General features: G+C 39.3%; 1 protein-coding gene across 7 annotated transcripts in view; it reads right to left on the bottom strand.

Annotated features, from left to right (window-relative positions):
• Nucleotides 1-2,339: 2,339 nt before the first annotated feature.
• The window catches only part of DENND2A (DENN domain containing 2A), a 65,874-nt gene continuing 42,588 nt past the window's right edge, over nucleotides 2,340-25,625 (bottom strand). For 5 of the 7 annotated variants that reach the window (XM_039361895.1, XM_039361907.1, XM_039361925.1 and 2 more), the window contains 10 exons: nucleotides 23,559-23,628; nucleotides 22,518-22,595; nucleotides 21,583-21,723; nucleotides 21,007-21,155; nucleotides 9,770-9,947; nucleotides 8,322-8,363; nucleotides 6,914-7,031; nucleotides 4,828-5,067; nucleotides 4,457-4,543; nucleotides 2,920-3,660 (listed from right to left, as the gene is read on the bottom strand). In XM_039361895.1, coding sequence (XP_039217829.1) covers nucleotides 3,629-3,660; nucleotides 4,457-4,543; nucleotides 4,828-5,067; nucleotides 6,914-7,031; nucleotides 8,322-8,363; nucleotides 9,770-9,947; nucleotides 21,007-21,155; nucleotides 21,583-21,723; nucleotides 22,518-22,595; nucleotides 23,559-23,628 — 1,135 coding nt within the window. In that variant the 3' untranslated portion in view covers nucleotides 2,920-3,628. Of the gene's footprint in view, nucleotides 2,428-2,919; nucleotides 3,661-4,456; nucleotides 4,544-4,827; nucleotides 5,068-6,913; nucleotides 7,032-7,181; nucleotides 7,530-8,321; nucleotides 8,364-9,769; nucleotides 9,948-21,006; nucleotides 21,156-21,582; nucleotides 21,724-22,517; nucleotides 22,596-23,558; nucleotides 23,629-25,625 lie in introns of those variants that run through there. The other 2 variants (XR_005558943.1, XM_039361945.1) reach the window with 2 other exon arrangements.

The raw sequence follows: 25,625 nt of genomic DNA, 5'->3' as shown, positions 1-25,625 counted from the left end.
ACCATAAAAATATAAGTCTAGCAAGAAACACTATACAAGGTAATGAATTATTGAGACAACATTTCTTACTTTCGAACAAGGCTTGTTATCTGCAGTTTCTTTTATTTCCTTCTCAGTATTCCTGCCCTGGGATCCAGTTGAAAGCCTGCCGAAAACCTTCTGATTGTGAAGGCTGCTTGGGCCTCTACACTTGCAAACTTCCAAAGGGAAGGTGTGACTTCAAAGCAGTTTCCCCACAAACAGGTACCACATAAACTACGCAGTACATCAAAATACAAGGGAATGGGATTCTTCTCCCATTGTCAAATATTCCTTACAGAAATCAGCACAGTGCTTGTTCTCAGTGAGCGCTAATGTGATGTAGTGGCTAAAATATTGTATTAGGACTGATGGGCAGGGGAAGAACCAAAATAAAATTCAACTTCACCAATAAAGTTCATGGGTTATCAGTATAAAAGAATATTTGAAGCTCAGGGTTGAACGGTGGGCTCTTTGCTCTTCTCTGAGTTTGATTGTTTTCTTGCAGATGTTTCTAGTTTGGTAATGAAATGTCTACAAGAAAACAGCCAAGCTCAAAGAATACCAAAGGACCCTCAATAGGATAGTCACTATCTCTCTCTCTCTCAATCCAACCTTCCTTGTGAGATGTTATGGAGAAACATTGAAAGAGAGTGAATTATGTACATTGCTTCCAACTTTTGAAGGAATAATAGTGACTAATCTGAATATTTAAATAAATGCCCTTACATCTGGATCATTCCATATTACACATTATGATCCTTAATACAAGAAGAAAATTAACTTTTCCACAGAAAATTAAGAGATCAGTGAAAGCTTTCCAGGTATGTACAAATACATCCTCTGTAATATTGATGTCTATAATCAGATTTGACAGTGCCCAGTAAAAGACTGGTGAATTATGGTTTCAAATGCTGTCTTCAAGCAACAGGCAACAGAGGGCGCTGTAAGGCCACATGGAATGAAAATTTGACAGATTTAGGATGTTTCTGCAATCTTTGTACTCTTCCTCCTGTATTTAAAAAAACCACATGTGAAAGATTTTGCCATTGGCTTTGGCATCAATTTCTCCCGCAATGATTAAAAAACACCCCCCCCCCAAGGTCTAACCCTTTAAAAGTGCACTCACGATGTCCTTCCAGCCTTGATCTCAACGATCCAGCTCAAATTTGATCTTGTGGTGGCCCTATCCATATTTAAAAATAATTTCCTGTTTAATTGTATAAATTGCATTTCTCCATCGTCGTGTTCACATGACTAGGCAGGAGATGTCATTGACATCCACCTGTATTCTTCAGTGTTGCTCCAGCGGTATTCCCATCTTCTGACTTTTGGAGGGAAGAAGGAAAAGGAATGTTCACATGCGTCATTGTCCTCAGCCTTACCCTGATGTACTAGGGGTGGTTTTAACATAAGCAATGACCTGCCATTGTTCACCATTATAATACTACAATCCTTGGGCATATTCCAGCCAAGTTTTTCCTATATCCATATAAGTGATAAGTTCACTCGGGAAGATGTGGCTGCTGATAACTCAACCAAAATATTTTCTTCATGGACTGTATTTTTCCTTTCCAGGTGGTTTCTTCCGGAGTATCCAGGAAAGATAAAATATAAAGTCTCAGTGAAAAGTTGATCAATGTATATTGGGATGGAGATGAATTAAATAAATGTATATATTTCAATGTATATTGGGATGGAGATGAATTAAATAAATGATCTTGACCATGAAAATTGCTGCTGAATAAGCAATCTTTCCAAGCTATACTTTACCTGCATTATTCGAAGTGTTATAAAAGGATGCCTTTATCTTGATGATTTCACCTTGGAGGAGCAGTGAATACTTCAAACAGATTTCCTTTTTTTCCCTTACCATGTTCCTTTTATTTATTTTGCTTATTACTTTTGTTCTTCATTTTGCATAACACTGTTTATACTGAAAAGGAGTAACATGATGGGGGCTATACATATATGTGTTTCAGAGACTCTCCAGAATTTCTAAAAATAAGTTTTTTCAGCTCTGAACAATACTGGAGTTGAATATATCAAGCTATTGAATATATCTTAGGTACAATTTTGCTTCCCCTTTTTTTACCACTAGGCTAAAGCTTAGTAGAAGTTGGAGCGGAGTTCGTACACATGTAATATTTTAAGCAAGAGACCCCCAGTGGTCAGCCTCACTTTCCTCCAGGGCATTACCCTTCAGTGCATTCCCATTAGTTGTCACACCTAAAATTGGAACCCCATGGTAATCTCTTACTCTGGGCAAGAGCACAAAAAGTCCTCTTTATTTAGATTTACAGAAAGAGAAAGGTGTGGATGTGTGCATAACCTTGTCCTGGCGCCTTTATGCTTTGTTGACTTGAAGGTACAAACAGGTTGCCATAAATTTCACATCACGGGTGTGATCTGTGTGTCAGAAATGGTACTTATCAATGGTGTTACTTCACACATATCATTGTTGTGTAAATAAAGGAAACAAAATAAAAAAATATGCTTCCATGTATGAATCGCCCTGCAAACAAACATTGAATAACTCAAGAGGAATGCAATGACAGAAGGCAACTGTTCCACAACTGCCCTGGCCACTAGGGAGGGCCTATAATTCCATCACCAAAACCATCCAATCCAGGGGTGTCAAACTGCTGGCCCGCGGGCCAGATGCATCACGAGGAAACTGCACCCACCCCATTGCCGGCAATGGGGAAAAAGTTCCGATATGTCGCGAGTTTGACATGTCTGATCCAATCTACCCTTAAAGGCTTTCAGACATTTTTTCAATTCCTTGGGGGAAGGGGGATGGGTGGGAAGGTTCTTCAAAAGACTGTTTCTGCCCTACAAATCATCCTCTGAATTTTACTCCAGAAGATAAACACAACAAAACAAGCTACATACACTATATGGAACTAAACACGTGCTTTTTTGTTTTAATAAACATATATTTCCGATTGAAACAAATCAGACTTACTCTGAAGAAAGGTGTGGACATATGTCCCAAAGTCCAGAAAGGGGCAGTAAGTCATCAGACAGTGGTCAGTTGGATAAAATTCTGAATGGTTTCAGTAGTCCCCATCACCACCACACTTACTGGTGTGTAAGAGCTCTTCTTTTCCTTGCCTTTTCTTTCTCTTCTCATTATTTCTGTATCACTTTGTGTCATTTTACAATTGTACAATCCAAGTTATGGCAGTGCCTATCCTTGCTGTCATCCCTTGGGAGAGTAAAAGGAACAAATGTCTCTGCCTAATATCTTCCTAACCTCAGCATAAATAAGAAACATTTTCAAAAAAATATAATAGCTAAGGTCTTAAAAATCACCACAAAATCTGCAGTAAACAGAGAGGTTGGGGAGTGGTTTGTCCAGTGCAATTTCTTCATCCAGCCAATCCTGGAGGCCCCTTCTGCGCCATGGTGTATAGGAGGCCAGAGGTCAGCAGTTCACCCAGGTGCAGCTTTTAAACACTGCGTCTCTTGAGGTTTGTCCACTATTGGAGCAGGCTAAGCTGGACTTGGTTTTAAAATGGAAAAAAACAAAAGGGGTCCATGTTGTGTCTGCTGAAATGCTTAGAAGAGATATCCTTCTCTCCACGCCTGGTGGTGCTCCAAACACTTATTTCTTATGAAGAAATTTCATTCTGCTACCTAGAGAGGAATGGTGGGAAAAGAAAGAAGAGAGACAATATTTAGGGAAAGAAAAATACACCTTCTTTACCTGCAGAAAAGACAACGTTTGAGTCTCCAACCTTTCCACGTGAGCATCTCCATGGAGCTGAGGCCAAATAGCAGAGGTCCTAGCTCTGCCATCTTTTGAGGATGCCTTCATGGGAGATTGCAAAATGACCCCTACCATGGCACCTGAAATCTCCTGGACTTGCAGAATTTATGCTCTGAAAATTTTGGAAATGTCATGAGACTGTAGCCACAGAAGTTAGAGGTGATTCTATAAAGATTATTAAACTTATATGTTCACCATCAACTTATGTGCGAAGTCTACTTTCTTATTAAGCAGGGATGTGATGGGCAGGAAGTATTTTGGAAGGTAAAAAGCAAATGTTTACTATAGTTAATATTTGAAGACTTTTCAGGTTCAAAAAATGCTTTTTCCCACCTTATGTTACATTATCTAAAACAAGGATCCCCAATCCCCGGTCTGTGGACCAGTACCAGTCCACGGCCCATTAGGAGCTGGGCCACACAAGTAAGCAAAGCTTCATCTGCACATACATGGGATTTAGGTATCGCGTGAAACCATGTCACCCGTAGTCCATGGAAAAATCATTTCCCATGGAACTGGTCCACAATGCCCAAAAGATTAGGGATCACTGATCTAAAACATAGATAACAAGTGCACAATTGTGTCTGTGATTTAAACATGGTAGGGTAAAAAAATATTAAAATCATGATCACTGCAGCAGCTGCACTTGCTTGGATCCCTTACCTAATCCTTTCAAGAATTTATTAACTCCGCTCTGTTCTTCACTGGGAAGGGTCTCCAGATATTCCTGGGCACGTACCTCAAACAAACCTAGAGAGATCAAGAACAACTACCATAACAAGAAAGACTAAGCGTTAAGGTTGTTAGTTTCAGTTGCTACTACCAATTGGGGAACATTATTATGTTTAAAAAAGCAAAGCAGACTAAGACTGTACTTGATCCGCTAAGTATCAGGAATCAGTAGGACAATTCATATTTTTCAGATAAAAGGTCTCACGTTCTATCCCAGGCTCCTCCAAAAAGGGGTTGGAAAGTTCTATTCTGGAGAACTGCTATCAGTATGATAATGCTGAGGAGACAGAGGATTATCTCACCTTTGGCTCCCTGTTTTCGTAATTCTCGTTCTTGAATGAAGCCTCCAAACATCTGAGTCTCCATAAAAACTTCCAGGAACCTCCGAAGGCTCTTTGAAGAAACAGACTTTCGGAAAGCTTCCCGCTGGAGAGTCTTTTCTTCCCTCTCAGCAGGAATCATGAAAAGAGAGTAGTGTCCTACAATCTCCACAAAGAAGCGGACAAAAGCTTCTGACACCATTTCATTCAGAGGGCTGGACTCTGAGGGGACATTGTATGGAAATTGAGGAAAGGGAAAAGAAAGAATGAAATAAAAAGAGAAGAAAAATATGCTAGGGTTTAGTGATCTTTCTTAACTGTTTTTTGCTAATCTCCAGATCTATTCCACCACATCAAGGAGGACCGATCTCTCATGGACAGTGATTGTGCTTTGCATTCAAAAGGTTTTTAGTACTATCTTCAACACAGAATTACAGAAGATAAGAACTAGAAAGGATCGGGGATATCATCTAATCCAATTCTTGCCCAGAGCAAAATCCCATTACTATAGCAACCCCAGCAAATTCAATCTCTATTTAAACATTCCTAACCATACAGAATTTGACATCTCTTGTTTTAGAACAATTGTTAAGATATTTTTTGCTCCTATTCTATAACTCATTATAACTTCAAGTCGTTGCTTCCTATTCCATGTTCTGGAACTGTACTATCTTGATTTCTACATGACACGTCTTCAAATACTTGAAGACAACTAATGCGTCTTCCTGTACTCTTCTCTAGGTTAAACACAGTCATACTTTTGACTGTTCCTCAAATATTTTTCCCTTCCAGGATCCTTGCTGTCTCCATAGCTCTATTTTGGACATCCTCCAATTTGTTAATGATCTAAGCTACAATGCCAGAAGTGGATGGGATATCCCAGGTTGATCTAACCAATGCAGAACACAGAAGATAATGATGTCTTCCCATGGGACTGAGAAAGATCCTTTCTTGAAAACCTGGAGAGACACTGCTAATAAACATACGAGGTGGGGGTAACCTGCAACTCATATGTTGCTTAAGTATCCCAAATCCTTCATAATTTGTCACAGTGGCTGAGGTTGCTGCATGCTGAAATTCAGGAACATCTAGCCACACCTAAATACCTCATTAAATATGCCAGTAACTTCACATAGTTTAAGGCGGTTGTATACATGTAACATCAACCATGTTAAATCCATTTTTGCCAGCTCCTTCACAACTGTCAGAAGGGCTTCCAAAAACTTCCAATATTGGCAGTTTTTCCCAAAAGTCTGGTGGGGAAAGTGGAGCATCTAGATCAGTGATTATGACTCTTTTAGAGAGCAAGTGCCCCAAAACCGCCCCCACACCTGACCCTGCTCCGTCTTGCCCGCTGGGCCACCCACCACCTCCACGGCCCGCCACAGATCACCCAAGTGGCCCAACAGTGCCATGGCGGCCATGCCCTCCGCCCATGCCCCGCAGCAAGGGCAGAGTCTTGTCCCTGCTGCCCAGCTACCATGTCCTTGGCTGCGGTGCTTCACGAGGGCTGTGCCTGGGGGTGACTCTCCTCCAGGGGGGGTGCTGGTGAGGAGGTGGCCATGGGAGGAGGTGGGGCTGGGGCGACGGTGCGTGTGCCCACAGATAGGGCTCCGAGTGCCACCTCTGGCACGTGTGCCATAGGTTCACCATCACTGATCTAAAGGATCAAAGCAAGCATTTTTTGGTCTTTTCAATTTGGAAGAAAAAAGATAATTTATGCCTGCTATAAAGAAAGTGGAGATTTTTTCTCTCTCCCCCTCCCCATGCATATAATGCTTAGGAGTATACAGTGAAAATAGACTCAGATAGATGACTATGCTTCTTCTCATAATAGTTTACACAATCAAGGATAAAGAATTTGGTGGGAACAAAGTTACATGTACAAAGTAATCATCTCTGCATACTAGACTCCTTCACAGAGCTTCTGATCTGCACCAGTTTGTAATCATGTCCAAATAATTAGATAGCATAAAACTGGGGAAAGCTATACTAAGTACAATACTGAACATTGTCAAAAAAAAAAAAAAAAGACTACCAAATGTTAATTTTTTTTAAAAAAACCAACCCTGTTTGCCATTGAGCATGACTTCCTCCTTGTCATTTGCCAGTTCATTTCTCTGCTCCAGGATGTGTTCAAGGGCTCCTTGCAACTTCCGGGGCAAAATAGAATCTTCATCTTCCATCTGCAAAGAAAAGCATTCATTCAAAAAGCTGGCATGAAACCGGATCCTGCATGTAAGGAGACCAAGTTGACAATACTGCTCTTGTTCTACAAATCTGCTTTTTGAATCTGTGAAAGAACATACATATTTCATATACTCGAGGCTGTTTGAGCTTCAGACAGCCTGAGAAAAATGACAGAACGTTTTTGAAGATTGTTTTTTTTGATCTTTCATGGGCATCTGCAAAATCTCCATTTTCTATTAAATGTATGGGATACCTTTCCCCCTTGTGGATATGGTCAAGTTAAAAGGATAGGCATTAAATGGCATTTGGCGCTTACGAATGTTGAAGGATACAATTATAATAGATTCCATCTTGGTCCATGGGTTCCATTTAATTAGCTCCAGACTCAACTCTGAGGACAAAAATAGCTTCTAATTGAACAGATCCTAATGCTGCCAAGGGGTAAGTCACTGAGAAGATATTCCATCCTTTCTCCTTAATTGGTATCCTTTTGTCTGGAGAATGGAGCAATAAAACACACAGGAAAATTGCCAATAAAAGACAATGCAGCATACACCTGGCAGTTGCAAACTTTCCATTGGCATTTATATCTCCTTTTCTGATATCCTGAGCAGGGCTTTTGGCCCCTCTTAACTCTGTGTGTGTGTGTGCGCGTGCGTGTTTGTGTATACCAGTGTTTCTCAACCTTGACAATTTTAAGGCATGTGGACTTCAACTCCCAGAATTCCACAGCCAGCATTGAGAAACACTGGTGTATACATACACACACACACACATATACAACTCAAGTGGCAAACATACCAATACTACTTCTTCCTACTTTCCCCACAACAACCACCATATTTGGTGGCTTTGGCTAAGAGAGATATTCTCAAAGTACAATAATTCTGGCTGGAAAAGGAAGCACGTAGTCAATCTTTCTTTTTCTCTCAAAACTAAGGGTCACCATTTCAATTATTTTCCTTTCTGCACTTTCACTTGCACCCAATAATTCTGACAGGCTTTAGGATGGTTTGATGCTTCTGAAACTGCTGATCAGAGGAGATGTCAGGATAAAACGATATGCATGCACCCTCGGAAAAGCACTGTTACTTGTAAATTCTCAGCTTTGGATGGCTATCTGTTTCTAGGCTAGATTTCCCACGACTCTCTTTGGATTTACAGGAATTAAGAAAGTGATAGGCTATATCCAGTATCAAATGATTTTCAGCAAAAGTTTTCCCCATCCTTCCATTCTCCCTGAACAAATTAAAAAGAAAAAAGACTGAAAAATAAGTTATGCTTACCTGTCTAAGGAACCGGTTATTAACAAGGTCAACCACAAGGACCTGGCCACCAATAAATACACATAAAAAGAGAGAGAGAACATTAGAGCTTAAGAGCTCTCTAAAAGTCTTGCATACAGAACTCAAATTCCTCAAAAATTGTTAAATAAAGTGTAATTTTAGGTAGGACAGAAGGAAATTCTTGAAGAATTTCCTTAAATATATCTAAGCTATATATCAAGTAAATAAAAGGGAAATTTAAATTAGTTATTATCCTGGCCCCACCCCTTTGGAAGAGACATTCCCAATGCACCAGTTAAAGGACACTTCCAGCTTTGATCCAGGTTTCTACACTCCAGGGTTAGAGGGAAGAAGTACACTGATGTCCTTGAGAAAATGTTTGTGCGCTTTGCAGCTTTCAGGAGAAAAGGCTGCATTTCGTTAATTTAATCCCATGAGCCACAAAAAGATATGAAACCCAGTCTGATCATAGGTTGGCTTTATGAATTTCACCACAAAACCACAGGCTGACAACTGAAACACATGGAAGCTGTTCTTCATTTCTCTCTCTCTCTCTCCCTTCTCTCCTCTCTCCCCCCTGAGAGAGAGAGAGAGAGAGAGAGAGAGAGAGAGAGAGAGAGAGAGAGAGAGAGAGAGAGAGAGAGAGAGAGAGAGAGAGAGAGAGAGAGAGAGCTTTCTGCTCAGGAATTTTCCCGCCTGAGTTGCCACACAACAGAGAGCAGCAATGGGGTGAGTTAAAATGAGAGATAGCTGCTTGCTTTTCAATGATGGAAGCACAGGATTATTCAATGTGTGTTTAATTTGGTTATTTGTTTAAAAAATGGATCTGCTGCTTCTCAAAGCAATTTTCCCCCCGAAGGCGTCTTACGTAAACATTTTCAAAACAACACTGAAAAATCTACATCTCACTCTGAAAGAAGATGATAAAGCAAGTATAAATATGGTCTTTAAAAAAGCTTCAGATAACTTTTTTTTTTAAAAAAACTTAATAAAAAAATAAGACTAAAAGGGCTGAAAAAATAGAGAAGGCAGGCATTAGAGCAACTTCTCAAAGAAATAATTTCTACATAGTGTACCCCAGTTTCCTATAGCCCAACCACTGCACTTTATTTACTTCTGCAGGCAATTTTAATACATGTTTTAAATCAGTGTTTTTCAAACTTGGCAATGTTAAGATGTGCAGACCTCCAACTCCAGAATTCCCCAGCCAGTATACTGGGAATTTGAGGAGTTGAGGTCCACACATCTTAACAATGTCAAGTTTAAAAAGTGCTGCTTTAAAAAGGTCTCCCTCTGAGCCACAATGTGTTTCCAGCTGAAAACATTGTCTGCTCACAGATTGTTAAAGTATGTGGCTAGTAAGGTATTGAATTGTCCCATATCTGATTTCCCACATGCAACTTAAAGCCAAATTGGGTTTAACACAACCTTCAGGTTGTCTGTCTCACCTCTTCCACTGGCAGTTCCTTGAGGCGGGGCAAGGAACTGGAGAGCAGGCCAATCAGAAATGGGGTTGGTGAGCAGACAATGTCAATCATTGAAGGGGGAAGTACCGGGATGTAAGTGTGCTGCCAGGCAAAGGGGTAAAGAAGTGCCACTGTGGCATGGCAGCATTTGGACAAGGTACTAGAAGAAAAAAATGAAAGAAGCAATCAAGATTCCTTGTAGCAGTTCTTCAAATAAATAAATAAATAAACAAACACAGATTAACAAACACAACTGGCTTTCTCTTAATATAAAGTCTAATCCAAAAGCTGACTTGTAAAAACCTAGTCTGTTTTATTATGTTTATACTACAATATTCTAGGTGGCTTTTTAAACAGTTTTTTTAGAGGAAAAAGAAAAGCAATAAATATATATATTTGCATTTTTAAAATTATATGTATGTATGTATGTATGTATGTATGTATGTATGTATGTATGTATGTATATGTTTCCTGAGGTTTTCGCGGGTGTTTGTATGTAGGTCTTTGGCTATTCGGGCTTTCTCCCACGTAAAATTGGGAGGTTACAATGCTAAAGTTCAGGATGTTACAACACAGCCTACCACCCAGGATGGTGCAACACAGAACTCAGGATATCACTACACTAGATCTCAGGATGTCATCAGAAAATCCATTAACCAGGTCATTACAATACAAAAGACTAATGGGCACACAGCCAGCACCTCAGCTACTCAGGATGTTACAAAACAGCCGAACAATCCACAAACAATAACTCCAACACAGCCAACCAACCCTCCTACAGCAACTAAGCCGGCACTCTACATTCTCTTGCCTTCTTAGATGTTTCCATCCACCGTCAACCAGATGGATACCTACATACGAAGGTATTCCGTAAACCAACCCACACGGATAGAATCCTCCATTACCAGAGTAATCATCCTGTTTCCCATAAAATCAGCTGCATTAAAACGTTATTTAAACGCGTTGACTCCCACTGCAGCACGGATGAATATAAGAAAGAAGAGAGGAGACACCTCTTCCATACGTGCATGTATAACGGTTATCCATTAAAATTTATCAAACGACATTGTACAACTTTCCAGCACCGGACCACCCAACGAAGAAGGGATTCCCCCCTACAAAAAACACGCATCTCCCTCCCATACATAAGTAACATCTCAGAGGCCACAGCCAGACTACTAGCACCCCATGGTATAGAAGTAGCTCACAGACCTAACCAAACCCTACGATCAAAAATTATGCATCCAAAGGACCCCCTACCTACCATGGAGAAATCTGCTATTGTTTATAAGATCAACTGCAAAAACTGCGAAGGCAACTATGTGGGAGAAACAGCCAAACGCTTAAAAACTCGCCTCCATGAACACAAACTGGCCATAAAATGAGGTGAACCACACTCACAACTTTGGATGCATATGGCACAACAAGGCCATCAGTTCGACTTCAATAACACCCTTATCGTAGCCAGTGATGCCACGAAGGGAGGTCGGCTGCTAAAAGAAGCCTGGTTCTCGAATAAAAACTCAATCAATCGTCACATTGACTTGCACCCAGCACAACAAGCGCTACGAAAATGGAACTCAAACCATCATCCTTTATATCACAAACCTTACAATCAACATCCACAACGTTCTAAACCAGGAGCTACACCTCCCCCCTACCAGAAACAATCTGATATAGACTACCCAGAAACCTCCCAACAACATCAAGGGGAAACCACACCCCCTTTAATTGGAGAAAACAACAATAATGACATTGGAGCGCTTAAGAAATTTGAGGATAGAACCACTAAATTTAGCACTACCCATAATAATAATAAAAGTGAATATCCCATACAGAGAGGGGAGAAAAAACATGTGATGATGACCCGTTCGCTTGATAAAAGGGAAAGTAACATGAGCGGGGAATCTGCCCAAATACCAACAGACTTTTGCTCACAGAAATGGGGGGGGATTTAACTTGAATATTGACCTACGAGGGAAGATGAGCATGGAGGACACCATGATGGAGGAGGATGATTCAAATGGAGATGTGAACACAAGTGCTCGAGAGAACGACGGAAGAAATCTTTACTCCGATTCCCCCTCCCACCTATCAGCTGTTCAGCGGGGAATGCTGGCAGAGTCTAGGAACCAAGCGCAGACGTCTATGGAACCCGTTTAAACCACCTTGTTAGAAACGGTCTCTCAGCCCTGAAGATGTTGGGGAGTTTTCCCAACGAAAGCTTGGCAACCTTTTAATATAGTAAAATACTTTAATTAAAGTATTTTAACTTTAAACTCTCCTGGTGAACGCGCTTCACTCTGCAAAAATGCGAATCCCGGGCATATTTGTTCAATAACACAGCCTTCAATCTCCGGGAGAGGTATAAACCAGTTGGGCGAGATAAGGACTAGATAACAAGGACTAGAGAGGCTGAACCTAAGAGCAAGCCGATAGGTCGTGGGCAGACAGAGCAGAACGATGAGGCACGATAGAGCGTGCACACACCTGGGGGTGGAGGGAAATTGGAGAAAAAAAGAGTGACAGGAATGGATGATGGAAGGCAGGAACAGTGTGTAGACCAACAGGCTAGAAAGGAAGGGAGTGCTGATAGCAAGACTTTTGGAACACTGGATCTGAGTGCACAGCCTGGAATGAGCGGGAGGGAGCGGTTGGAGAGCACACCGGCAGCAATGGTGCTGGGAGGGAGGAGATTGACAAGGATGAGAGAGGGGAAAGGTGTGGAACTGGAGTGCAAAAAAGAGAAGGTGGGACAACCAAGGCAATTACAGTTAGCCAGGAAGGATGGCCCTATCACACGGGCAATGAGTAAGCACTTAGGCCAGCAAGGTGTATAAAAAGAATCTCCCCCACCCCTTAAGCTTTACTCTGAGGACGCAGGCAGGGGACCAGCGAAAGCTAAGTTGTTTCTTTTAACATTGTAAATAGTTGTTTTTATTGTTTTTAAATATCTTTTTAGCAATAAACAAATGTTTATATATATAAACATTTCTCTCTAATTTAGGAATACTCAATGTGAATTATTCAAGACCATTTTAAAAAATGCAAATAGTTTTAAAAAAATTCTTTAAAACTAATATTTTTCCTAGGGAGACTTTTAAAACATACATCCCTCCAATGTTTTTTTTTTTTATTTAGCTTTCAAAATAACTGCATGCTAAAAGTTTTTGCACGGAGGTATCAACACCTTTTTGGGATCATAGAAAGAGACAATGCCAGCAGCTTCTGTTCAGTGTTAGTGTTTGCATTCTGATTAATGCTTCTAGGAATAGAAGGCCCAACAGAAAGCTGGAATTCCTTTGCATCCATAAAATACACCTGACCAATTTAATCAGAAGTAGCTTCCAGCAACTACAGTGCAGACAGGATGATTTCTCCAAATAACATCCTTGGGTTCATCTCAGTTTTAGGCTCATTTTCCCTGAGTACAAGGATTCCTGGAAATACAGGATTAAGTAAATGCTCAGATTTCTCCCTGTTGCCTTTTAAACGTGGCAAGGCATGGAGCTGTCCCAAATTCCTAATACTTTTTCCTGCCAACTAATGGAATTGCTATCAAAACCAAGCCTGCATTTCTGCTGAAATCAGCCATTTGTGGGAAGCTGGCATAAACAAAAAAATCCCATGGAACCCTCTGACGTACATACAGCTCAGAGCATTTTGGTATTTAAAAAAAAAAAAAATACAAACCCTCGTAGGATCAGCTTCAAAGCCCATCTAGTTGACTACTGAGTCATTGTGGCATGGCAAGTTAAAGGTTCATGAGCAGGACTTTCTTCAACTGCCACTCCTTGGGAGCTGGTTTTTGAACCCCCCCCCCTTCTTTTAATTTTGGAGGCAGAATCCAGTTATCTAATTCTAAACCAATTGCCACTGATAGCCAGCTCTTTCACTGATCTACCACAACCCATCATTTTCTCAAATTACCTGGTTTCTAAAACACCAAGATTGTGCCAATACAAATTCCTCCTGCTGAACTTTGCTACTTCTATTTAACAAAATTCATCAGTGTGCATTTGAATAATGGAGCCTCGATGATGTAAGCTGTCTTGTACTTTGAAAAAAATGCATCAAGAAAAATGAATAAATCGACAGGCCGAGAACGAAAGCCATCATGGCAGGCTTTCTTGATATGTTTGGATGACATACAGTTTACGTTCAAATAGAGCCACTAGATTAGGACAGACTTTGGGTTTTTCATATTTCAGGAAAGGAACTGCCAGAAAACTGTCTTTTTGCAAAAGGAGAATATGGTAATGCTATTTTCATAATCAAAACCAACAGTTTTAAAACCCCACCCTCTGAGATAGGCAAAAGAACAAGCCACTCATCAGAGCATCTGGAAGCTGCATATGTAACTCAAACAGAGCCATAACGTCATTCGGTTTATAAGCCAGGTCTTGAATGGATGGAGATGGGAGGCAGAGAAAGAGGAGGGAGATATATTGTGCTGCCTAAAGGAATCATATGGCCAGGAAACCACTTACAGCTGGCTTGAGTTAAGCACCATGAGAGAATGTATGCTGAGCAGGAGGGGAAAAGGGAAGGCTTGCTAAAGAAGAATATTCCACCCCTGACAACAATTTCTGCAGCTATATGACGGAAAATGAAAGAACTTGCAAAAAAAAAAAAAAAAAAAAAGACTGAATTAGCCAGCAATTCTGCCTGGCTAAGAATCTTTCTTTAAAAAAACAGAATAAAGTTTCTATCCCTCTCGATAAAAACTAAAATTTCTATGAGATGTGAAGTGTTGAATTCTAAACTCATTCCTTCTCCTCTTATCCTTCTGGTCTTCTTACCGGTAACTACACAGAAATGCACATCTTGATTAGCATTGCTTCTCTTCCACTCCAGCAACCTGGATCCTGATTGTTTGCAGAAGAAGACAGGGGTTTTAATCTGCCCTCATTATCAACCCATTACCAAAACAGCAAGTCTAACTTGCTCTTAGGAACGTGTATCATTCATGTCCACAGCACATCTGTCGATGCCCAACAATGTCCATTGTTGTTAAACTGACTTTTTGAGACAAAGAAGAAATGAGTTGGGACATCGTGAGTAATGGGAGTCTTACTCACACACCACCGAATACTTTGGAGCAGTCATCTTTCAACTAGTGCCCACTACAGACTTTATGAGACCATTCCATTATTTCTGATCATTAGTGATACTCTCAGGAACTAAAATTCCTGGGTTGTAAAAGACAGATTTGGAATTGCATGGAGACCAGGCTGTTTAAACTGAGAGGATTGGAGGAACATGATTAATTGTGATTTGTTCATTTAATAATACTTACTTATTTATTAAATTTCTATGCTGCAATACTATCATTTTACACTTTTGGTTAAGGCAGTGGTTCTCAACCTTTTTAATGCCGCGACCCCCAACCGATCATAAGTCGAGGACTACTCAACCGGTCGTAAGTCGAGGACTACTCAACTGGTGCAGCACCGTTTGCAGAATGGGACTTTTGGCGGGCTCAGCAGGGCAGAGACAGCCTGGACAATTCCTATTGGCTTTTGAAAGCCAATAGAATTAGACTCTATTCAAGAGAGTCTATTCTATTGGCTTTCAAAAGCCAATAGAATAAAAGGGAGTAGCACAGCTAAGGAAAAGGGAGAAAAAATGGCGGACTGTGTTGTTTGGCGACCCCCGTGAAATGGTCGTTCGACCCCAAATGGGGTCCCGACCCACAGGTTGAGAACCACTGGGTTAAGGTTAGGTTAAGCCACTGCAAGCTTTCTGAAGCTTTTTAAACATTTAAAAGAAAAAAAAATCTTTCAAATAATGCAATAAAAGATTAAATGTCACAGCTGTATTAAAACAATAATTTCAAATTTTGTGGGATATGTCCCCATCCATGTTTATATATATAATTAATTAAAATATGGAATGACAAATTGGTGAAATTGGATCCTAAGTGAAACATTAATCATTAAAATAAAACCACCAAACTCTAAATGTGTTGCTGGCTTCCTCTTTGTAAATGACAATAAGAATCTGTCATTTTTATTCTAGGAAAAAATAAATTCTAAAAAAATAAAAATGGAAAGGCACTTTGGCTTCCAGAGTTCTTTTGTATTACCAATAATTGGATTCTTCCTATCTCAATGATAAGCTTTGTGCAAAAGGGTTGAGCAGCTTACATTAATGTAATAGCTTGTGTGTGTTTTTTTTTTTTAAAAATAGGAACACCACATCAAGGTTTTTTTTAGCTGACAAGATCAATTACTAGAGTTATTATGGGAAGGTGGGGGGGAAGAAGAAATAAGCTTCTTTTTTTCCTTTCCACTCTCAAGGTTCATAATAACAAAAAGGATCTTGAAAAGGAAAGAAAAATAACAAGATATGCACTTTCTGCACGTAGCTTAAATTGGCATCTTTGTCCAGCTTTAGATGGGCTGTTAAAACTTTTTTTCCTATTCCGCATGCCTTTTAAATAACTTCAAATGTATTCTTTTTGCTTCAAGGGAAATTTTTCCTATTGTTTTGCTTTGGTTGGTATCCCAGGTTTTACACTGTTTTAAAGTTTTCTATTGTGAAGTTGCCTAGAAAAGTCTTTTTGGGATGAAAAGGCAACTCAGTAATTTATTTATGAATAAATGCACTTATTAAACCTGGTTTGGGCTTTGTTCAAAAATGCTCTGCAACACATACACTCAATACTGGCAAAGAACCGAAGTCTCTTCCTTTCATGGAAAGCTACAGAAAGATGGAAGAAACCACATGTACCAAAACTGGCTCAAGACATTTTTTCAAAGCCAATGTTCTCCTTTCCATCAAGGAGCACAGTACCCCTCCCTTATAGTTAAAATAGAATTGGTTGTCATTTCACAAGATCCTAAGTCCACTTCCCCAAATGTAAGGTCAGCCCTGAGATGCCCAAGGTATATATAGTTAGTAAACAGTTCTCTCAGTGAACAAATGAGTCCTATATGAATATGACTGGCTGGAGTAAGACTGTGATAAATCCAAATCCCCCTATGCTTTTTTAAAATCTGCATGTACTCATTAAATACCTTCTGCTGAATTACTTGAAACATTCCAAACTATTGAACAATCTCAAACAGCTGCTTCAGGTCTGGTTTTTAACAAAGAAAGTGAGGGAAGAGGGGAAAAAAATGAGAAATTAAACAAAAATTAAATCTCCCTTCAGAAACATAAAATAATTCACATATTCCCAAGCAAATTTTATTGTTTATGTATTAAATTTGAGGATTTCCTCCTTCAGTCAAATTCCTAAACTGTGTACCATAATACTAAAAAGCGGTCTTCATCGCACATTTATAAAAGAAGCATGAAAATAACACAAAAGGCAGAGAAAAGATCCCTAATGGAAGTAGAGCAGGGGTGTCAAACTGCCGTCCCGCGGGCCAGTTTCATCATAACGAAGCCATACCCACCCCATTGCCAGCAATGCAAAAGGAGTTGCGATATGTCGGGACATGTCACATGACAAGTTTGACACCCGTGAAGTAGAGTCTCTTTTATGACAGTTCTGGAGTAATTCTACATCTTCTAAGGATGACCATAGTTGCCAAATATGATATGGTCAGAGAGGAAAAAAGGATGAAAAATGCAGAATGATAGGATGCAAGAGAAAATCATTTCTCCACCCACTTAATAAAAACATATTTCTGACAAACTAGTGACTATGATATCACCACTTGGACCATGTCCAAGTCATAATGATCTGTGTAATGGAATGATGCGATTTGTATATACAATATCTGAGCAAACATCTCCTCTTCTGAATTCCAGCTGGAACATGCAAAATCTCCATGGCTCTAGGACTACAATCCATCCTTTTATTGGTCTTCCACAGTTTTTGCTTAAAACTCTCAATGTAGTAAGCTTAACAAAGTTATAACCTTAATTTGTCAGAAGAAAAACTTGCAATAGAAATATTAGATTCCAACACAGAACATATTTTTGATATCCTTCACAGGTAAGAGAATTTGAGCACATTTTCAAATTTTAGAACCACATAAATTAAGATTGCACTTTAATGTGCTCCTTAAATAAATAAAATCAATTTTAGCCCTCAAGTGTACATCTTTCCTTGAAATCACAGAAAAATGATTCCATAGCTGTTACACCATTTCATAATTGTGCTAACTGTTACACCTATTACTCAAGATCAAGAAAATCTGGGCAATTACTCTAATTAAAATTGTGTATACTTTGAAAATAGTTTGGAAGAGGTCCTTGGGCTTCATGAACTTATTGCACATGTTATTCATTTAAGCAATATAACTTTTTTTAGCTAGAATGCTGCTGTTTTAACAAACTGAATCATCAAGGTAGCACATTTTCAACATGACTTTTAAAGCAGCTGTATCTTTTTCTTGAGTTCACAAAAAAGCTTGAGGAAAAAAAATGGGACACTCTATTGCAGAGGGATTCGTTCAATACTTGCAGGAGGTTTGAAGTACTTCCTTCAAATTGTTTTTGAAGTATATATAAAACCCAGATTACAAACACGTTATTTACAATTTTGCAAACAATTCTGCTCTGTTTTCTAATCTTAAGACAATAAAAACCAAGGTAACCTGGTATCTTCTAGGTATTTGGAACTTTGGCTCCACAAACCTTGACTATACATGTAGTCTTTAACTTACGACTACAACTGAGCCCAGAATGTCTGTTGCTAAACAAGACACTTGTTAAGTGAATTTTGCCCCATTTTGTGACCTTTCTTGCCACAGTTATTAAGTTTAAAATTTATCACTGCAGTTGTTAAGTTAGTAACATGGTTGTTAAATGAATCTGGCTTCCCCGTTGACTTTGCTTATCAGAAAGTTGCAATAGGTAATCACATGACCCCAGGACATTGCAGCCCTCATAAATATGAGTTAGTTGCAAAATGTCTGAATTTTGATTATGTGACCATGAGGATGTTGCAGTGGTCATAAGTGAAAAATGGTCATAAGTTACTTTTTTCAGTACTGTTGTAACTTTGAATGGTCATTAAATGAACTGTTGTAAGTGAAGGATTATCTATACTTTCCCATTAACTATGATAAGAGTTGAAGTCCAAAATATCTAGAAGGCAGCAGATTGCCTGTCCTCTTGAAGAATTTTAAAACTTCAGTTTACATTTTCTGCAACAGATCTACTATATCAATTTAGTCTGCTGTTGTCCATTTTAAAAAACAACAACAATGTGAATGAATGATTTTTTTTCTTCTCTTTTTTTTTGGCAGCTTCACCCTTCCTTCTTCTAGTCCCATGGAAGCAGCCGGACTTACTGGGAGTTGTGAAAAAACTTGAATAAGCATCATTACTCATCTGTTAAATTTTGCCTTTTCTGGTTGGGAGGAAAAAAACCTTGCTCTTCCCATCCTCCAACTTTTTAAAAATGGATGAAGGCCAGGCACCAGCTGCAGAAAATCTTAAAGAGATCTGCTCCCCTTTTCCCAAGGTGTGGGAGGAAGAAGTTTTTGTCCAAATAATTTGTGAGCGGGAAAACAAAGGCTATCTATTGGGGGGAGGGGGGTTTCAGAAGATTTGCAAACTGCCCTGTTCAACTTGTGACATTCACAGTAAGATCTGAAACCTTATAGGCATAAGGATAAAGCACCTGGCATGGTTCTTGCATTAAGGGGTATGCTGTAGGCTGCATATATGCAAAATAAAGGTATCCTGAGGCTTCACAGTCAATAGATTTTGGTTGGCAAAATGCTGTTAGTCTTCCTAACCCTTTTTAAATGTGCCATTTAAGCTAATTAAGGGCCCCAAAGCCACTTAAACCTTTGCATATTTTCATTCAAAGCACATTATGAGCATATTTTAACTATTGCAGTATATATATGGCTACTAGGAAGATACAGTCAAGGTAGAGAGAGAATATTTAGATGTTCTATATAGCCATGCAGACTGAGAAAGAATCAAGAATCTGGTTACCTTTGAATGGCTGGAAACTATAATAATTAGACTTTAGAACAGAGAACTTTGACAATAGTCAGGATTTTGTGTTTTTTTTTAAAGTGAAAGCTGCTTTCTGCTTATTAACCAATTTCAGTACCATTTATATGTTTTCTGCTTCAAAATGATGAGAATCCATTTTGAAATAGTGCAGAACACATAAAAAGTTACACTCAAACACTTTTTAAATTACAAATACTTAAGTCACATAAATCTTTTTAATGAAAAAGATGGAAGAGCAATCCTGCAAAAATTTCCATTTAGCTGTTCAGCACCTGCATCATCTGGATCCTTTAGAAGTTCAGAATGATATCAGTTCCAACGTAAACTAATGTAGAAACACTTGTGTTCATCTTAAGTCCTTTTATTATAAATACCAGTAATATTAAACCATATATTTTAACACTTCCCAGACTTGCATTCATCGTGAGCTCTCAACAGCAACATTTTTCTCCATACGAACCCAGTAGTCAGACAAAATTAAACCATGGACTTCATGATTTTATGGTGAAGGATATGCGGTGTATTGGACTTTACAAAGCCATGCCTTTTTGTTTATTTATCCAGGCAAAAGAACAAGCATCTATAATGACATATATGATTATCAGTCTAGCTCCTAGCTAGATTTTTAAACCAGGGGTGTCAAACTCACAATGTCACATGACGTGTCGCGACATATCATGACTTTTTTTTCCATTGCAAGCAATGGGGAGGGCGCAGTTTCAGCATGACGCATCCGGCTCATGGGCCAGCAGTTTGACACCCGTTTTAAACCATGAAACAGAAAAAATACTGAGGCCCAGCTGCTCCTGCTGTCTCCATCCTCTAATATTCTGCTATTCATATGGGTCTTTTCTGGTTTATTCAGCTCTGGAGTTCATCCACAAAGCTCAGCTATCAATACATCTTGTACAAATTTGTCCCCAGGAATCTAGACTGATTGTAGCAGCCACTCCCCTCTATCCCAAAGCGATATCCATAGTTGGAGATCAACCAAGATGAGCCAGACACTCCTATTATTCAGGAATAACTGCAATTTTTACATGGAAAGCATTAACTTTTGAAGCCAACTTCAGCGGGAGCCAAGAAAGGAGAAATATACATCACAGATGTCTCAGCTCCAGAACTCTAATTGTGCAGAAGATACATTTCTGCCTTTTGAACCCAGGAAGAGATGCCGTCACTACTCTAGGATTTAGGCAACCGTTGAAAACTGGCTTTAAGGACAGATAGGTTGGATAATAGTTTGCCTAACAGGTAAGGCAGAGAAATAGGAGGCAGCTGGTTACCTGAGCTTGTCTGCTATAAATATCACCCGTCTCTCCAACAGCAAGGAAGCAAAGACTCTGCTTAAGTGCCTGATGCTAAGCGAGGAGAACAAAGACTCAAAATCAACATGTTCGAGTCTTGAATCAAGTGGTCGACACAGCTCTATAACCTGAAACAAAGAATGCAGTAGACATACAAGATGTAAAATCAACTCAGAGTTAGTTCTGACCTGAGCATCCTATAAGCCCTATTATTAAATCTGTAAATAGGGGGAGTAAGACTCTGAGAATACCAATTTCAGCCTTTTCAGAATTGTGGGCCACAATTTGTTTTGTAAATTTGCCTTACTCAAAAGACCCCCCCCCTCACTTTTCTGTGTATTTCCACGTTGGAATCTTGTACCAGGAAGTAAACAAATGTGCTGATTCCTAACTCCACATCTTCAGAAAGCAGTTAATTGAGGGACCCAAAGGGAAACACATACATGGGAAGTTGCAAGCATGCAAGTTTAGCTACTTCATCTATTTTTGAAGGGTGGTTCTATTTAGATTAGACTATCAGGACTTTAACTCTCAGAATTCCCCAGCCAGCATTACTTCTGTTCCAGAACCAGGCAGGAAGTTCTTGATGGAGATAGTCCGACCCAGGGCTGGAAAAGGAGCTTCCATGACACTCCTCATGAGCGGCTGGACCAAGGCAGGCGAAATGCCACGTCTTTTCTCAACCTCATCCAAGATCTGAACGACAGAGAAAGAAGAAATACAAGGGAGGAGACCAAGTATTTTGCTTCAGGAACCTACTCCTTTTCTCTCCTCTTGCAAGCTTTTCATTGTTGTCATATCATTATTTGATGCCACACAAAACTATCAAGCATCAGAATCCCAGAGTTACTGGTGGGAAGGGCCTCTCTCTCATTTAGACACTAGTGCTGTTGTTGTGTTACTATTTCTCCTTCAAGTTAAGTAAATAGCTGGCGGGTAGGCATGGGAAGGCATGGGTGGGCATGCTTTTCTGTCCAGACAATATACCCTTGAACAATATGACCCCCCCCAACTGCTATTTGTTCTCAGCTATGAAACTTATTTAGCAAGTCTGGGAGCAATTTTAAAAATTGGAAATTGTACAAATAAAAAATGATGAGATTATGGTCTCCATCCTCCAGAGGATACTTTTCTGATCCAAACTGCCTCTCTGGGTGGCTCTTTTCTTTCTCTTAAAAAACAAACAGAAGGAAATGCTAATCACAGATCTCTTGCAGTATCTACTTTGGCTTCTAACTGTGGCAGAAGAAGAAAAATGCATTTAACGTGCTTAAAAGCAGAAACAAGTGGCCCTTCATAAAAGCACTTGAGTGAGATTTGACAACAGCAGACAACTGTACTGAATTATCAGTCGGGACCAGGTTTTCATCCTTGTTTGGAGTTGCACTTCCAATGGGCAATGTGGATCAGTAAACTGATCAGGGAAGGGTCTCCCTCCTCCTCTGTCCCTACCCACTGTGGGGACAATTTGCATGGTCCTTCTCCCTCACCTTCGAGAAGAGGTTGAAACACCCCAAGCGGCTCACAATGCAGTAAACTTCTGGAAGACGTTTTCCTTTCCCACTGGGCTTTCAAGAGAGACAGACACAACACAGATACACAGAAACAGACAGTGATGAACAAGAAGAAACCAAAGTCATGATGATCTCCTATTCCATGCATAAAGCAATTCTTCCAACCTAACTTACTATAGGTAGTCTTCAACGTACGACCACAATTGAGCCCAAAATTTCCATTGCTAAGCGCAGTTGTGCCTCATTTTATGACTTTTTAAAACCACAGTTGTTAAGTGAATCACTGTAGTTGTTAAGTGAATTTGACTTCCCCCACTGACTTTGATTATCAGAAGCTGGCTGGAAATGTTACAAACGCTAATCATATAAACCTGGGACAGTGTAACCATCATAAATACATGCCAGTTGCCAAGCAATCATATTTGATCAGGTGACAAAGGGGATGCTGCTAGTTGTAAGTATGAAAAGCCATCATTCCATTTTTTTTTTCAGTGCCGTTGTAACTTCTAACAGTCACTAAACAAATGGTGTGAAAGATGAGAACTACCTGGACACTTCTGAGGCACCTATTTACTAATTTACAGTTATCCTATTATGCTAGATTAGGGATAGGCAACCTTGGCTCTTTTATGACTCATGGACTTCAACTCCCAGAATTCCTGAGTCAGCATGGCTGGCTCAGGAATTCTGGGAGTTGAAGTCCATGAGTCATAAAAGAGCCAAGGTTGCCTACCCCTGTGCTAGATTGTTTTCAATAATTCTAATCCAAGGCGAATTTCTCTACAAAATAACCCCAGCAAATTGCAAAAGATTGACTAAGTACCGCACTCTGTTAAAACAAAACAAAAATATCATTAATTTCCTAGATACATGATTTCAAATATTCCATAACAGTGAGAAGACAGTTAAGAGAGTTTGGATTCGGCTACAAAAAGAAAACTATGATTCAGCAATAATATCAGAGGAGGCCTGTGAGACCATCCTACCCAATTTTTGAAGAAGAAACTAGATAGTTACCAGTATTCTTCTACAGTACCCAAATCTTCGGCTGCCATCTTCACTAGTCAAGACAAATGAAAATGTCTCACTGAAAAAGAGAAAGTTTTAAAGAAACTTTCTTCAATTACAAGGTTATCTTCAATTCTAGAAAATATGCATATAGATGTTAAAAAGAAAAGAAATTATGTACGTTTTTAAGTACGCATGCATCCTTTTCTTTTTATATGCCTATTAGAACAATATAAATAAGCCGCCTGGGAAAGCCAAGGGAAATCATCAAAATAATTAAAAAACGAAAATTAGAATATTTCGGACATGTGATGCGACACCCAGAAAAATATGGCATACTCCATTTAATCCTCCAGGGAAAGATTAAAGGCAAACAAGGTCCAGGCAGAAGAAGAACATCATGGCTTCAAAATCTAAGGGACTGGTTTGGACAAAAATCAGCAGCACTTTTTCATGCGGCTGCTGATAAAAACAGGATTGCCAACATGATCACCAACGTCCGATAACAGATATGGCACAAGAAGAAGAATAAATATTGTACTGCCCCTCCTGTTCATGACAAATATGCATGACAAATATGCCAACATCCCAACTAAGGTTAAGATGAAGGAAAGTAATCATAATTCTTTCATCTCTTTGCTTCTTCTAAGTAGGATCAGGATAATTATATGGCCCTCTATCTGCATATAAGTAACTTTTGGGTCAGAATAATTATTTCTGTTTTACGTATTCCTTCCTTTTTTATTATTTATTTCTCTATTATGATTACATTCTGTCTTTTTTCCAGGAACTCAAGATAGTTTTCTATTAGAGAGGCACTAATTCTGCTATGCATATCTACTAATTGAACTTCCCTACTAGCCCTTAGTCACAGTATAAAATTGCCCTGGCAATATATTTTTTCCTGTTATTCTTCTATATTATTTATTTAATTTATATACTGTCCATCTCACTGTTTGGGGCATCTCTAGCTGGTTGTTTTTGATTCCATCTCATTTCCAGTCTATAAATGAGATAGGATTAAGTTGTCCTTATCTGTACCAAGGCCAAGCACCCAAATTTTGATCGCAGGGCCCTGGCGCTGCTGCAAGAGCCATCACTTTGGGAACCAGCTATTAAGTACCATTTGTGCAGTGCCACTGTATCTCTGGTCACTGAATGAATGACTGTTAAGTGAGGATTACTTGTACTCATATTGGGGAGGGGGCGCTCAAATGTATAGTATGTAAAAGTTATACTTAAAAATATTTGGAATAATAAATGTCATTTTAAATGACATAAAGTAATCATATTTTATGCTCACTTTATGGTATACTTGTGTGTTGGGGGGGGCATGTTCTGTTTTGTGACTTCAAGTTGTTTTGATTCCTATTCACTGCATGAACAAATCCTTGTAATTTTCTGAGCAGCATTTTTCAGAAGTAGCTTGTCCTTGCCTTTTTTTTTAGGGCCTAGACATAGTGACTGTCACAAAGTCACCCGGCTGTCTTCTGGGTCTAAGGTAGGATTAGAACTCATGGTCCCCTGGTTTCTCACCCAGTTCCTTTAACCACTGTGCCACTATTCTTTCGTTCGTGGTCAGGCATGCCTTCGAATTAATCTTGACCACTGGCAACTTCATAGACAAATTCATGCAATTTTCTTGGCAATGTTTAGATATATGTATGCAGTTGTAATCATTTAATATTGCAGTTTTTGTACAGATTATAAATAAAGACTATTTTTAAATTACAACTACTAATTTTGTGACTAATTCTGTAGCTTTCATGTTGCACCTTGCTTCGGTCAAAGACCAAATAAGAATTGATTGGATGACTGAATAAATTCATTGATTCCCTAAATATTTCTGAACCACTAGTTTTGTGTTTATTCTTCAGTTGTTCATGCTCAGGGATCTTCAAACTTGGCCCTTTTATGACTTGTGGACTTCAACTCCCAGAATTCCTCAGCCAGCATGCCTGACAAGTTTGAAGATCCCTGTTCATGCTGAAATCAAAATTTATTTTGACTGTTATCATAAAAGCAATCTTGTATAAATAAAGCTAACATTATGAGTAGTGGCAGGTTAGCAGCTGG

The sequence above is a fragment of the Crotalus tigris genome, unplaced genomic scaffold (assembly GCF_016545835.1).
Source record: "Crotalus tigris isolate CLP2741 ecotype Arizona unplaced genomic scaffold, ASM1654583v1 scf7180000017588.1960692, whole genome shotgun sequence".
Lineage (NCBI taxonomy): Eukaryota > Metazoa > Chordata > Lepidosauria > Squamata > Viperidae > Crotalus > Crotalus tigris.
Note: the sequence above shows the minus strand (reverse complement) of the source record. Positions and strands in the feature narration are given on the sequence as shown.